The sequence below is a fragment of the Panthera leo genome, chromosome B2, assembly GCF_018350215.1.
Source record: "Panthera leo isolate Ple1 chromosome B2, P.leo_Ple1_pat1.1, whole genome shotgun sequence".
In the NCBI taxonomy this organism is placed as follows: domain Eukaryota; kingdom Metazoa; phylum Chordata; class Mammalia; order Carnivora; family Felidae; genus Panthera; species Panthera leo.
This window is the reverse complement of record NC_056683.1, coordinates 17828612-17844016: the sequence shown is the minus strand read 5'-3', so window position 1 is coordinate 17844016 and position 15405 is coordinate 17828612. Positions and strand designations below refer to the sequence as shown.

The window sequence follows — 15405 nt, the reverse complement described above, 5'->3', positions numbered from 1 at the left end:
GATAAATGCTTCTCTAAGGTCTTCTGAGCTCTAGAATTGGTTCCAACGATTTCTAACAGTTTTCTTTTTTTTCTTTTTTTATTTTTTATTTTTAAATTTTTTAACGTTTATTTATTTTTGATACAGAGAGAGAGAGAGACAGAGCATGAATGGGGGAGGGGCAGAGAGAGAGGGAGACACAGAATCGGAAGCAGGCTCCAGGCTCTGAGCCATCAGCCCAGAGCCCGACGCAGGGCTCGAACTCACCGACCGCGAGATCGTGACCTGAGCTGAAGTCGGACGCTTAACCGACTGAGCCACCCAGGCGCCCCATTCTAACAGTTTTCAAGATAAAACATGAGACTTCAAAGAAATGTCCTATTCACTCATTCTTTGTCCCATGCCCAGCCAACATCCACTGCACCTGTTCACACCCCTCTCACTTTGGTAGGTCTCTGGAGGACACAGGAAAGAGATGGTGAATAGGAAAATAAATAGTAAGATAACTTGACTTTTTTTTTTTTTTTAACATAATAAAGATAACCAGCACGAAGCGAAGGAATTAGTTTAAAACAGTGAATGACTACACGTGTTTCCGAGACAGAGGGTTAGTTTGACTACAGCATTTTCAGTGCCTGGGGAGCGCTTACACGTGGAGTCGCTAAAGCCTGCAGAAGACAAAGCCTTCCCTGAATTGCAATGACACCCAAAGCATTCAAAGAGTAATCATTTCTACAAGACCCAAACCAGCGGAAATTAAAGCAAACACGAGTTAGACACGTAGCGACAGTTCAGAATACCAGAGAAACACATAGTCTTGAAAACAAAAGGGTCAAACTGCTGATCCTGTAGGATCCTGTAGGATCAGCACTAAAGCGGGGGTTGAAGAACTGACACCGAGGATGCCATCCGAATTCCTGCTTGTCAAATCCACCTGCTGTCGCCTTTATGAGACTAATTATGACGCTTCAGGATTTACTCCGATTTGTGCAAAGCTGTCATTTCAACAGACCTCTGAATCTCCACACGTTATGAGAATTGCAAATGCTAATTAAGGCGATCTTGGCTTTCATGCATGTTTCATGTGGTCCCTAAACTGCTGGGCGGGGGGTGGTCAAAGTGAAATAAATGGGAGATCTCCTTTCGGTACATTCACCTACGATGACTGCGGACTTCGTCCTCAAGCAGCCCGTGTTATCACTTCAGGTAAAGCGTCCTCCTCCCCCCCCGGGATGTGCGGCGACGTTGGCCAATGTGACCCCGAAGTCAGACAAACCAATCAAGCTAGAAGGAAAGGTGTGCGGCCTGCTTTAGAAGCCGCTAACCATGAATGCCGACCCCTCTCTGCCCTGTTACGAGAGAACGTGAGAGACAAACGCTTGCTTATGCTGCCGGCGCAAAAAGGAAACCCAATTCCTGTCCACCGTCTGACAGCCCACAGCACACCGGGCTCGGCACTCAGCACGCGACACCGCCAGGGGCCCCGCCCAGACCGGAAGAGGTCCCGCCCTCTTCGTGACGTCACGGAAATGAGGGGCTTCCGCAGAGGATGTCCCGCCCCATTCCCCTTTAGACCGGCCTACCTCACAGCCACCTAGAATATGCCTGCTTGCCCCCAACATTTTTCTCCTCGCCGTGAGAACTTCCTCGTGTGACATCCTTTCTTTTTTTCCTTTTGGAAGTTCCGCGTGATCTTCGAGCGCTGAAACCGCTTCCACGGAGACAGGCGCCCTAAAGGCAGCCCTGCGCCCATGACGTAATTTGAGCGCCGACGCAGGAAGGACCCCACTTGCTCTGGCATCCGCTTTCGTCACTGTCTCAGCTGAGCGGCGCTGGTTGAAGGGGCACGTGCGCTGCTGAATGGAGCTGGTCGCTGGTTGTTACGAACAGGTCCTTTTTGGGTTCGCAGTACGCCCCGAGCCAGCTGCAGGCGACGACCACGAGGTAAGAGCGCGCGCCGGGAGGGACTGCGGGAGGAGGGGCGCGGGAAGGTCTGGTCGGGTTCCCGCACGGCCGTGGTAAGCACATCATCACAGGTAAACACACTGATCTCTTAGGGATTAATTGATGAATCAAACTCAAACGTATAATTTAGCTTTTTAAAACCTGGAGTAGGCATTTTCGTAAAACGAGATCATGTTTGTTGGGTTTAGTAGACATTCTGGCCACGGTGCGGGAAGGAAGCTGGCAAGTGAGTCCGTTGACAGCCGGTGTACGCGTTCAGGATTTAAAGAAAGAACAGTTCGCTTTTACTGAGTTTTTGTCCTTGAATTTGACACAATGTTAGATCTGGGTCGGGTTAAACCTCTCGTTGATAAAGTGTCTCCAGTTCATTCAGTGTTTTTGAACTCTTACCACGGGGCCGTTAATTGGTAGTGGAGGTGCAAAGAAGCCAAAGGAATGGGTACAGCGCTAGAGAGCTTGCCGACATAAGGGCAAAGGAGACAAATGCGTGGAGGCAAATTAGAACAAAATAGAAGTATTTTTACTGGATGTGTGAGCAGAAAGGTTAAGTAAATTGCCGTTAGTCAAACAGATAGGACATACCCAGGATTAGAAATAAGATCTCTTAACTTTTAATCCAGTAGTATTTTTCCCTAAGCAAACCTAAGTATCTCCTAGAAACCCATTCTTTTCAGTACTTCTTTGTGAAAAAGTCAAGGTGTCAGTCTTGAATTAACCAGAAAACTGGAGGGATATAACTTGAATAATTACTTTGTTTGTCTCCTCCTGCTTATTAATCTTTTTGGCTGGAAGGTGCCATCTCTTGAATCTTAAAGATGATGCCATTGTGTTCTCTTTGTAATAAAGTCACTGCATTGTTCCAGACATGTAGTGGTCTTCCCAGCAGCCTCCTGAGGCAAATACAGTTATCCCCATGTTACAGATAAGGAGCCTGAAGTTGAGATAGGTTAAGTGACCTGCGCAGTGCCACACAACTAATATTGGGAGACCTGGGACTCAAGTCCCTAGGTGTCTCTGAAACATGAAGCTCTTGTACTACCCGCTGCTGCTTCTAAACCGAGACAGACCAGAGCTCAGATAATCAACATTCCCTCTGTAAAGTGCACAAGCAAAGATTGTCTTTGATTTATGGTCATAGCAGCCCCTCAGGAATATTGTGCCTTTACTCAAAAGAGGCTCCCTTGGTCCTATTGATGGAAGGACTGTCTGATGCTGTAGTTATTTAGAAATTAATTTGCAATGACACATCTTAAGTGTGTTCAAAGAAATCTGATGGATTCTTCTTCCGTGGTTTGTTTGATTTGCTAATACTCCTTTTTTAAAAAAACTTAAAAAAAAATTTTTTTTTTAACGTTTATTTATTTTTGAGACAGAGAGAGACACAGCATGAACGGGGGAGGGGCAGAGAGAGAGGGAGACACAGAATCGGAAGCAAGCTCCAGGCTCTGAGCCATCAGCCCAGAGCCCGACGCGGGGCTCGAACTCGCGGACCGCGAGATCGTGACCTGAGCTGAAGTCGGACGCCCAACCGACTGAGCCACCCAGGCGCCCCAAAAAACTTTTAATGTTTATTTTTGAGAGAGACAGAGTGCAAGTGGGGGAGGGGCAGAAAGAGAGGGAGACAAGAATCCCAAGCAGGCGCCAGGCTCTGAGCCGTCAGCACAAAGCCTGATGTGGGACTCAAACCCACGAACCGCGAGATAAGACCTGAGCCGAAGTTGGACACTGACTGAGCCACCCAGGTGCCCCAATTTGCTAATACTTCTTGATGCGTCTCCCTCAGTTTGAGGTGTGTGTATGTATTCAGCTCTCTTATTCCTTGCACTCAACCAGTCTCACTTATTTTGTCCAAAAGTTGCATATCAATAAGCGTAGAGTTCTTGAGATCTCATCATGGGTCATTCTCTAGGGCTTATTTTAGTACTAAGGGAGACACAGTGTTTATCCTGTTTATTTTTCTTTATAAGACTTGTCATTTATACTCCTCTCTATGTGATACCATATTTATTTACAGTTTGTTTCTCCCACAGGGATGCAGTTACATTAGAATTACGGCTTTCTTTTCTTCACTGTTACGTATCAACTGTCCAAAATGATGCCAAGCACATAGTAGTCATTTAGTATTTGAACGAATAAATTCAAATCAAATTTGAACATTTGAATGAATGAATAGTGAAGTCTCACATATAAATACATACATGAAGGAGTTAAGGATTGGAATAGGACCTTAAAGTAATCCGGTCTCCATAATTGTTTTGGAGTCTTGATTGCCTTCCTGTCTCCTTGCTGCCTGCCTTTTTTAATTCTCAGGGTCTTTGTTTTTCTTAGTCTGCTATCCTTGCATAGTTTTTTCTCAATTTGTAAGTATCCACTGGTAGTTTTCATGAATTGTGGAACCACTTAACGTGTTTCTGGAGAACTGTGATGGGATTGTGACACTGATTGCATGTTTTACTCTTCAGCAAAAATGGACTCCTGTGGCTGACTTCACTCACCATGCCCACACTGCCTCCTTGTCAGCAGTGGCTGTCAATAGTCGTTTTGTAGTCACTGGGAGCAAAGATGAAACAATTCACATATATGACATGAAAAAGAAGGTAGACCATGGGGCTCTAGTGCATCACAACGGTAAGAAAATTATATCCTTTAAGACAATGGTGAGGCGTCATTACTTGACAATTTGACTTGAGTTGAACAATTCATTAAGTGCGTATTACATAGTAGATTCTGTGCTAGGAAATACAGAAATGAAAAAAAACATGTCTTTTGTTTTTAAGTTCTTCACGGTCCATAGTGAGAGACAGAAGGGGGGCACTTAACTGCATCTGGGGGGAGTGGGAGGAAGCAGAAAGTTCCCTAAAATGACATCTGACTGAATTATCTTAGAAGAGAAGTGCCAGTTGTTAGCCAGGTGAAGTTTTCAAGGTGGGAGAGAGGGCATCCCAGGCAGAGCAGGAAGTGCACAGAGCAGAGTAGCAGCCTCATGCTGATGGCTGACTTCGTTGAGGGAGTACCACGTACCCAGCAGTTTGCCAGTAAGGTACAGTTGCATCTTCGGCTTCCTAGAAGAGAAAACCAAGGCTCAGAGATGTTTTGTGAGTTGCCCATAGTCACAAAACAGTGGAACTGGAACTCAGACCTAGGTGTGGAGCCCATGTCGTTAACCACTGGGTGCATGGGGACCTGTAAGCAAGTCAGTATTACGAGAAGGTTAGAACGGAGGTTAAGGTGATTGGGGAATTAGGCCACGTCCTGGATGGTCCTTGAGAAGAAGAGGTTAGGGATTGAATGGTAGGGAGGGGCGGTGTGGGCTTGAGGAAAGTGCTGGCACCTGGCATACGAGAGATGCTGACCAAGGACAAGCAGAAGGACTAGTGAGAGTCTGCCTGATTGAAGTTGGAGGTTGTGGCCCGAGTAACATCCGTTTGCACTAAGCTCCAGGCATTTTTGTGGGGAGCAGAAAGTTACCCGGTACCCATGCAACAGAAGGATTGATTTACAAAGGATTTTGATGAAAGATGGTTTAAGTTGTCAGTCTAGAGAAAATGGGGTGTTAAGGGCCTGCAGATCTCTGAAATAAAAAAGCAGGTGGAGTGAATGAAGGGGGCAAGAAGGGGCTGGTGAAAGGTGAGGTTGCAGGCAGGGAAGAGATTCTTCAAGAGTTGTAATGTGGAGCAGCTCTAGGTGGTAACATGTCCTGGGTGTGGGTGCGAGGGACTGAACTAGAGAGGAAGCAAAGGTCACTGGAGTGGAGGTCAGGGCCTGGTGATTCTCCAGTCATGCTTGGGTTTTCCGCACTGATGGTGAAGTTGTCCAGGATAGTGGTAGGATTTAGGGATAAGAAGACTGAATAGGTGTGTGTTTTTCCAGTATTGAACATTATTCTGTTTTTATTGTATTTTCCCAAGGCACAAAGAATGAAGTTTAACGCGTGTTCCAGGAGAAGGGAAATGGAAAGGAAGAACTCAAAATAGTAGAATCAGATATGTGCTTAGTTTGGGGAAGCTCTGCTCAGGTTTTTGATCTCCTGAGATTAAAGGGAGATAAGACAGCTACGCACTGATTTCTAGCAGTAATTTGGAGTGTTCAGTGTCTTTCTCAGATGGTCCTTAGCTACTTTGGCAAGTTTTTGCTTTTCAACAGAAGCTAGACTTTGAGTGAGTTCAACATATGTTCTTTTTCCATTCTGCCTCCTATTCCCAGTTCCTACAAGAAAGTCCTCTCTCCCTTAGGTGTGGAAGAAATAATTTAAATCAATCTGGTCTGCCTAAAGCCATTGGTACAGGTGTTACACAATAAGGATGGGACTGACTTAGAAGGAGTTTGGATGGGGATGAAGTACGGTTCCTAACTTCCTTCATTCTTTGTATAACTCCTGTTTATCTAACAGTTGGTGATAGATAAGATCTTTACCAAGGTAGGAAATAAGTTGATAGAAAGGAAAACGGGCAAAGGTGGCTAAAGACTCCCACTTTGATAAGGTTGTATGTTACCCCATGTATTTGGGGATGGGGCTGGGTGATGTGCAAAATTATATTCATCAGAGATCTTTTACTCTTTCCATATAAAGGACAATGTAAAGGAATCACCAGGAGGTGGCAGGTGAACAACAGTGACCCAAGGGTTCATATTCTTTTTTGAAAAGGACAAGATAGTAAATATTTAGGCTCTGCGGCCATATGGTCTCTGTTTTGATTGCTTAGCTCTGCTGTTGCAGTGCAGAAAACAGCCATAGACATTTGGGAACTGAACAAGCAAGTCTGTGTTCTGGAAAACTGCATTTATCAAAACAGGCCACCAGCCACATTTAACTTAGAAACAGTAGTTTGTTGACCACTGAGCTATAGGAAGGGTAAGCTGACGGACACAAGCTTTAAAGGATAGGGAGTTTTATTTGAGGGTCAGGGTATCATGTGTTGTCCATATACAGGGACTGCTTTTGGGGGTCAGAAGAATGCTGGGTTCCTCTATCACCTTAACCTCCTTCCAGCGAGGTTAATATTTGAGGGTATAGAACATGTTTGTCTCTCTATCTCAAGAGCTGTAGAAGAAATTCATTGGAGATTCAGGTTTTAATTTTTGGGCAGAGGGGAGTGGAGTTGTTTGTGAAGAAGTTGAAAAGCTGTAGGAAAATTTGTGAACCATGCAAAGGAGATTACAGAAGGCATAGTTGAACAGTAGAACAGTTTATAAAATTGTTTTAATAAATTTTTTGTGTTTTAAGATTTAAAAAAAATTTTAGTTATTTTTTTTAAAGATTTTATTTTTAAGTAATCTCTAAACCCATTGTGGGGCTCAAACTTACAACCCCGAGATCAAGAGTCATCTGCTCTGCCAACTGAGCCAGCCGGGCGCCCCTGTAATAAATTCTTAGGACAGTGAATGAAAACTGTAGAAATCAAATAGAAAACAGCTCTGGAGTGATAATAATTGGATTGTGGATGATTGGGTAGCTAACTAACTGATTAGAAAGTAATATAATAATCATTCCTCTTTTCTCTTTCAATAAAGAAAGAAAGGGAGGGAGCCAGGGTGCCTGGGTGGCCTCCAACTCTTGATTTTGGCTCAGGTCAAGATCCCAGGTCCTGGGATCCAGCTGCATTGAGCGTGGAGCCTGCTTGATGCCCCTCTCTCCCACTTGTGTTTTCTCTCTCTTTCTCTCTCTCTCTCTCTCTTAAAAAAAAAAAAAAAAAACCCACACAAAGCAAAAACAAAAACCAAAACAAAGAAAAGGGAAAGGAAAGGAAGAAGTCATATGGTTGTATATCTTGGTTTGTTCCCCAGATTAGCTGGTTTATTAGTTGTTTTTTTTATTTTGACTTCTGCTCAAACAATCCTAGCCAGCCGTCTCCTAAATTTATGATTCTGGACCCATAGAGCAAGTAAATGAACTGATTAGCTCTAGTCTGTATCTACAACTAGAGAAATTCTGTTGAAAGTATTTGCACAGCCTTGAAATTGTATGTTCTGATATGAAAAAATTAATTTCTTCACCTAAGACTTTAAGGTTTATTTCACTAATGCTGACGTTAGATTTTTACTTACCACAGCATAGCCTTCAAACCAGAAATGGAGTTTGCATTCAAAATGAACATTAAGTTGGTCTATTTTGGTTTTTCCACAGGCACAATAACTTGCCTGAAATTCTATGGCAACAGGCACTTAATCAGTGGGGCAGAAGATGGAGTCATTTGTGTCTGGGATGCAAAGAAATGGGAGTGCCTGAAGTCCATTAAAGCTCACAAGTGAGTCTAGTCCTTTCCCATTGGTGGTCTCCAGGTACCAGTCAAGTTGGGGGCTAACTGTTGGTTTCCTTGTAGAGGACACGTGACCTTCCTTTCTATTCACCCATCTGGCAAGTTGGCCCTGTCTGTGGGTACGGATAAGACATTGAGGTAAGTCATTAATGCCAAGAGCATCTTTTCTCAGTTGTGGTCTTTGTTCTCCAAGTACAATAGCAGGAACCTAACCATCAGGGTATTTTTTACTACAATAATTAGATACACTTCTGTCTTGTGTCCTGGCTGTCAGCTACTTAGAGATACTGCAGTACAAGGAAAAGCTGAAAGCCAGTGAACCTTTTCATGACAGTAGAGAAAAAAAAGGACAGACTCTGTGTTCAGACATACACATTACATCCCAGTCATTCATTCGGAGTTGGGAAGCAAAGAGGATGGTCCTAAAAAGCAATGTTTTAAGAGGTGAAACCTTTTGAAAATATATTAAACATTTTAAGTAGGTGAAAGGGGTGTGGGAATGGATGCATTAATCTTGCTTAATGGTAAGTATTTCCAGTGTTGTAAGAAACATGACAGTTCCAAATAGCGGCATCTGTAGTAAATTGTCATTCGAGTAAGTGTTCATTACGCTTACCTTTACACCTAGTAAAAGTTACCATGCCATAAGTGAGCTTCCTGTTTTGCAGAACATGGAATCTTGTGGAAGGAAGATCAGCATTCATAAAAAACATAAAGCAAAGTGAGTACTTTTATTTGGAATGTTTTTTATAACTTGATGGAATATGAATGTAGACACACACATTCTTGTGTGCGTGCGTGCTCACCTTTGTTTCCCCTGCATGATGGTGGTTACCTCCTAGAGCAATGCTTTGCGTTACTTTTCCCATTTTCTTTTTTTTTCCCATTTTAGATTGGGATTCTTGTTGTGACTCTGTCACCTACCAGGTCTCTGACATTTGATGATTCTTTAATCCAGTTTATTTTCTAAAACTTAACTTGCAAAATATGCATCAGAAATTTCTTATGAAGGGTAAATAGGACAGTGGATGTGAAATGCATGGTACAGCTGTTTGCTATTTTTGTTATTACTCTGGTCATTGTTTATGAAATAAAAAAAGCTTTTTTTTTTTTAACTTGCAGATGCTCACATAGTGGAATGGTCCCCAAGAGGAGAGAAATACGTAGTTGTTATGCTGAATAAAATAGATATCTATCAACTTGACACTGCATCCGTTAGTGGCACCATCACAAATGAAAAGAGAATATCTTCTGTTACGTTTCTTTCAGTAAGTGATGAGAAATCAGTGGTGGAATCTTAGTGTATATGATGATGGTTGCAATTGTTGATGACATTCCGGATATTCTTTTTCTCTCTTCTAGGAGTCTGTCCTTGCAGTGGCTGGAGATGAAGAAGTTGTAAGGTTTTTTGACTGTGATTCACTAATGTGTCTCTGTGAATTTAAAGCTCATGATAACAGGTATTTTTTTTTTTCCTTGCCAGTCTCTATGTGTATGTGTGTATGTAAGTGTAGAGTCTCCAGTAAGTGTCATGTATGCAATAGTTTCATAAGGTAGGGTACATTCCTACATATATATGATTTCTGGAGTCTGAGAGGATGGTAGAAATGTCTTGGCTTTAGTGCAAAAGTAGGGAAGTTGTCATCAGGACTAGTGATTTGCACAAGATGTTTTTCCAATAATATTAGGCTTGGGGCCTAAAATCAGTCATATTTGAAGAGAGAGGAACAAAAAAAAAACGATCTTGAGCTTTGCCAGGATCTCTCTTGTCCTTTTATTTTTTTCCTCTTTTCCACTTCTCCCTGTGCACACTACTAGTTTTTCCTGCAGGAGAAATATGTGAAGCAATGACTTCTGTTTTATGCCAGTCTTTCTTACCTGTCACTGCTCACTGTATCTCTGTGGGTAGACACTGCCGTTCAGAGTAAAGGCTAAGTGACTTGGCCAGGTTACCCCACTCTTGGGTGCTGGAGCTGGGATCCAAACTCAGTCCTGTCTGCCTCTGCTTTTTCTACTACAATTTTGGGAAGGGTGATAATGCACTGTTCTACTTTAATGTGCTTCATTTACTTGTCCTTTTATGTCTTAAGTAAGTCCTAGTTTTTACTTTCCAAATAACAGTTTTTAAGAAATCTCTTGGCAATACTCAAATACTGCAGTGTACCAGCTCTGGTTTTCTCCTGCATTAGGAAGTGTTCATTCAAGGCCATGTCCAAGGTACTTAATAACACTAGTACACTTAAGCTAACACTTAGGATATTTGGCTGTTTATTCATTTAACAAGTATTCATTGAGCATCCATTAAGAACTGCACTTAGTATTTAATGATGAATGGAAAGACAAGAAGTTGCATTTAGTGGCTCTAGTCGTAGAGCAACAGACAGACGATGAACAAGTAAGCAGGTAATTAGAACAGGAATAGAAATGTGTGCTTTAAGAATAACAGACATAACTTGCACAGTTTGATCCAGAAAGGGGGAGGGGGTAGGACTTGAGAGGGGTAAAAGGGAGCCGTTTCTGAAGAGACGAGCGATGGCACGCAGTCACCTGAGGGAGGAAAGAGCTGGATGTATTTTAACAAGAGATGGAAGAACGTTGTGACTAGATCAGAGTGAGCCAAATGGTACATGGCCTTGTAGACTGGTGAAGAGTTTAGATTTTAGCTAAGCGCCTTTGTAGATTTTTTGTTTCCTACTGTGGAAAAATGTAAAGGCCAATAGACCAGTTTAAGGAAGCAACCCCCATAGACCCACCACCCAGCTTCAGCAGTTGTCAGTTTATGGCCAGACATGCTTTATATATACCCCCGTATCCTTCCTCCTCTCCTGTGTTATTTAAAAAAAATTTTTTGGGGGGCGCCTGGGTGGCTCAGTCGGTTGAGCACTGGCTTCAGCTCATGTCACGATCTCACGGTCCGTGAGTTTGAGCCCCGCGTCGGGCTCTGTGCTGACAGCTCAGAGCCTGGAGCCTGTTTCGGATTCTGTGTCTCCCTCTCTCTCTGACCCTCCCCCATTCATGGTCTGTCTCTCTCTCTCTCAAAAATAAATAAACGTTAAAAAAAAAAAATTTTTTTTTTTAATGTCTATTTTTGAGAGAGAGAGAGAAAGAGCCAAAGTCATGATTGGGGGAGGGGCAGAGAGAGGGAGACACAGAATCCGAAGCAGGCTCCAGGCCCTGAGCTGTCAGCACAGAGCCCGACATGGGGCTTGAAACCACGAACCTCGAGATCCACCCAGACACCCTCATCCTGTGTTATTTTAAAAAAGATCCTAGTTTTGTAGGATTTTAAGCCTGGGACTAACATGATTTGATTGATAGTTTTAAAAAATCGTTAGCAAAAATGGAAGCAGAGAGACCAGTTAGGCTCCCTGGGAATCCAGAAGAACAGGGGTAGTGGCTTAGACTAGGGTGGTGGCATTGGAGGGGGGGTAGAAACGGGTGCGTAGGAGGAAGCCCGTGGTTCGTTTCGTTGTCTTACTTGGCTCTTCATACTGAACTTGGAGTATCTTGAGGTGAAGGACTTTAAGTATCTTTATGTCATTTGTGATAACCTAATTACTTATGGTTATCATGATCATCTTTTCAACTTTTTCTTAAATATGGTTAATAATCCACTTTATCTTAGAACTTAGACCCTGAAAATGGCGCACTGACTGATGGGGATGTGAAGCACAGTTCTATTTTAGCACCGTTCCTTGAGCAGTTTGGAAGCACTTGAAACATTGAAAAATCGAGAGATTGTGTGCGTAGAAGCTCTACAATGGTATTGTACTATCTGGAAGAAAGGATCCTTTATGGTGTTAATATTTCTATTTTAGGATAAAGGACATGTTCAGTTTTGAAATTCCAGAGCATCATGTTATTGTTACAGCATCAAGTGATGGTTTCGTCAAAATGTGGAAGCTTAAGCAGAATAAGGTTGGTGTCTTAGCACACTGTGAATGCGCTTTAATGCAAGTCTTTATTATCGGTATTGTTTTGAGTGAAGTGAGGTGGAATATTTTCCAAAGGTCATAAGGCAGAGGTCTTTAAAAAAACCTGAGATCTCTTCTACGCATGATTGATACTCATAGTTTTAAAGTTAGGGTTCCAAGAGCCACGGTGGGGGTTGGTGTTGTGAGTCTCAGCTGGCAGGATACGAGAACTCATGCTTTTTCAATCAGAGAAATGCTGCTTTCTTCTCATTTGTGTGTAGATTGGTGTTCTCTGTAAGATTTTGTTAGATAAAAATGCTGCCATTACTGGGGTGCCTGGCTGGTCAGTAAAACACGTGACTCTTGATCTCAGGGTTGTGAGTTTAAGCCGATGTTGGGTGTGGAGCCTATTTAAAAAAAAATACTGCCATTACTAAAAACTCAAAAATTCCTGATCAGTAATCTTAGAATAGTTTTGAACCAGATAAGTGGAAAATTAAATCCCTTTAGTGGTCTCACTCTTAACAGATTTTCTTGTTTTTACTTGTTTTGCTTGGTTCTCTTATAAACCCATTCTACAAATGTGGTTTGTCGAGTGTGTGCTTTGTGCAAGATTCTTTGTTAAAACCTAGAAATGAACGAGACACGATCCTTTTCCTTGGTGAATTTACAATTTCTGAATATTCAGAAAGTGCCTTGCGAAGGGCATAGTCAGACCAAACATGGATCAAGATGATGGAATTCTTCTATTTTATTCTCAAGAAAATATAGTAAGTTTTAAATTAAGTTCACTCAGGGGTGCCTGACTGACTCAGTCAGTAGAGAATGCGACTCTTGGTCTTGGGGTTGTAAGTTTGAGCCTCACGTTGGGTGTAGAGATTACTTAAAAATGTAAAATAAAACCTTTGAAAAAAAGTTAAGTTCACTTGATTATGGAAAAAGAAAAGTATTTAAAATTCCCCCATGTTAAGAATTCTTCTTTCTTCTGTTTTAGAAAGTTCCTCCATCTTTACTCTGTGAAGTAAAAACTAATGCCAGGCTGACATGCCTTGGAGTGTGGCTAGACAGAGTGACAGACACAAAAGAAAGCCTTCCTCCGGCTGCAGAGCCTTCTCCTGGTAAGTGAAAGTGATTGTTTTTTAATAATTTGTTAGCTCTTGAATTGTTGAGGTGGAGGACATTCAGATAACTTCACTTCATCATCAGGTTGTGTTTATTTCAAGAAGGAAAAAGCAGTCTTTAAATGCACTGTCTCGGGGCACCTGGGTGGCTCGGTCGGTTAAGCATCCGACTTCGGCTCAGGTCATGATCTCACGATTCATGAGTTCGAGCCCCGTGTCAGGCTCTGTGCTGACAGCTCAGAGCCTGGAGCTTGCTTCGAGTTCTATGTCCCTCTTTCTCTGCCCCTCCCTTGCTTGTGCTCTGTTTCTGTCTCTCAAACGTAAATAAAATATTAAAAATTAACTAACTAAATAAATAAATGCACTGTCTCTTGTGTTTTAGTAAGTAAAGAAGAGTCCAAAATCAAAAAGGAAGCTGGCAATATAGTGCAGGAAGAAGAAAGGCAGTCCAAAGCTAATACGAAGAAATGTGGTTTAACTGATGACAGTAATAAGCCAACGAAAGGAAATAGCCTGGTGTCAACCAAGAAGAGGAAAATGGTAGAAATGTTGGAAAAAAAGAAGAAAAAAAAGAAAATATGAGTGATACAGTCAATCCCACATTCCTTCTATGAGAAAAACTTATTAGATGGAATCATTCTTTTCAAATGTGCCTGCCTCCCCTCCACGAGTAAAAGCTAGAAATTTCTTCTTTTGGAGAAGATGTACAGCTTAAAAAAACAGACAAACACATTTAGATGTTTTCTATTTTTATTTTTTATTTTTAACAATGGTAAAACAATTTTTGGTAGGCAGTGTTCTATTATATATTATATATCGTGATATATAGTATGTTAATGTGTAATATATAATTTTTAGCGTTGTATAAAGCAAATAAAGATCTTAAAATATTTAGTTTAAAATATGCACAGTTTTGAACACATTCTTTACCAGAGATGGATAAAAAAATTGTTTTTCAGATTTTTCTCCTAAATGGGGGAAGAATAAAACTTAGCCTTCCTTTGGCTTCTTCAGATGATTCTAGTACTTTTGATGCAGATTTTGATCCTTTTCGTAACCAAGGTATAAAAAGATTTTCATACCAGTAAGTATATATTAAGACCAACTCAAAACTCATGGACACGTAAAATATGTATGCATAAAGTGTATGCTTAAATTCAGGGCTATGTCCTTAAGAAGGTTCTTAGATTGCCAAACCTCATCAGACTACTCTGCTTCCACGCTGTGGATGAGAAGATAATTGAAGGTTTGGAAAATGACATTTTCAGGGTATGTTGTTTTTTTTTCCCCATCTGTTTCAGGCCAACAAAAACAGTCATTTAGTTAATCCAATAAAGATAATCTTAAATTCAGCCTGTTAATTATAATCTTGTCATCTCTCTCTTCCTTGCCCAACCCCCCTCCCCCCAGTAGATTCCTTGGTATTTAGAAAAGATACATTAATAGAGGATTCATAGATGTGAATTAGCTGACCAGATGTCAAATACCTAAAGCCGACAGGGGAATCCCTCCTGTTCAGGCTAATTAAAACATCAAGCATTTGGGCACTGGAATTGCCACTCACTTCACAGGAGGAAATCATCTAGGAAGTGAGCCAGAATCCGTGTCTGACATTTCAGGCTACCTCCTCGTTAACTTCAGGCCTACAAACAAAGATGAATATAGATTTGGGTTATTTGTTATGTTTTTGTTTAAATATTTAATATTTTTTAGAGCAGTTTGAGGTTTGTTTATAACAAAAGGGAGAAGGTGCAGAGATTTCCCATGTACCCGCTGCCTCTACCATGCACAGCCACACCTGATATCCACATCACTCATTGGAATGGTACACTTTTTACCAGGGATGAACCTACACTGACGTGTTCGATTCACCCAAAGTTCATGGCTTACCTTGGGGATCACGCTTGGTGTTGAACACTGGATGGGTTTGGAAGAATGACCTATTATAATGCACAGAGCATTTCCACTGCTCTGCAACAACTCTTGTGTTCTGCCTGTTCCTCTCTCCCCTACCCAACCTTCCACGATCACTGATCTTTTTATTGCCTGCATAGTTTTGCCTTGTCCAGAATGGCATGTACTTAGAATCCTACAGTACTGTATCCTTTTCAGATTGGCTTCTTTCACTTAGGAATATGCATTTAAGTCTCTTCTGTGTCTTTTCATAGC

At 41.8% G+C, this 15405-nt stretch overlaps 1 protein-coding gene across 1 annotated transcript; it reads left to right on the top strand.

Annotated features, from left to right (window-relative positions):
- Positions 1-1673: 1673 nt before the first annotated feature.
- On the top strand, positions 1674-14597 carry PAK1IP1 (PAK1 interacting protein 1). The gene is made up of 10 exons (XM_042937921.1): positions 1674-1923; positions 4407-4572; positions 8069-8189; positions 8265-8339; positions 8870-8922; positions 9324-9469; positions 9564-9661; positions 12020-12119; positions 13110-13233; positions 13619-14597. The coding sequence occupies exons 1-10, from the start codon at positions 1840-1842 to the stop codon at positions 13816-13818; spliced, it is 1167 nt and encodes a 388-aa protein (XP_042793855.1). The 5' UTR covers positions 1674-1839; the 3' UTR covers positions 13819-14597.
- Positions 14598-15405: the final 808 nt, after the last annotated feature.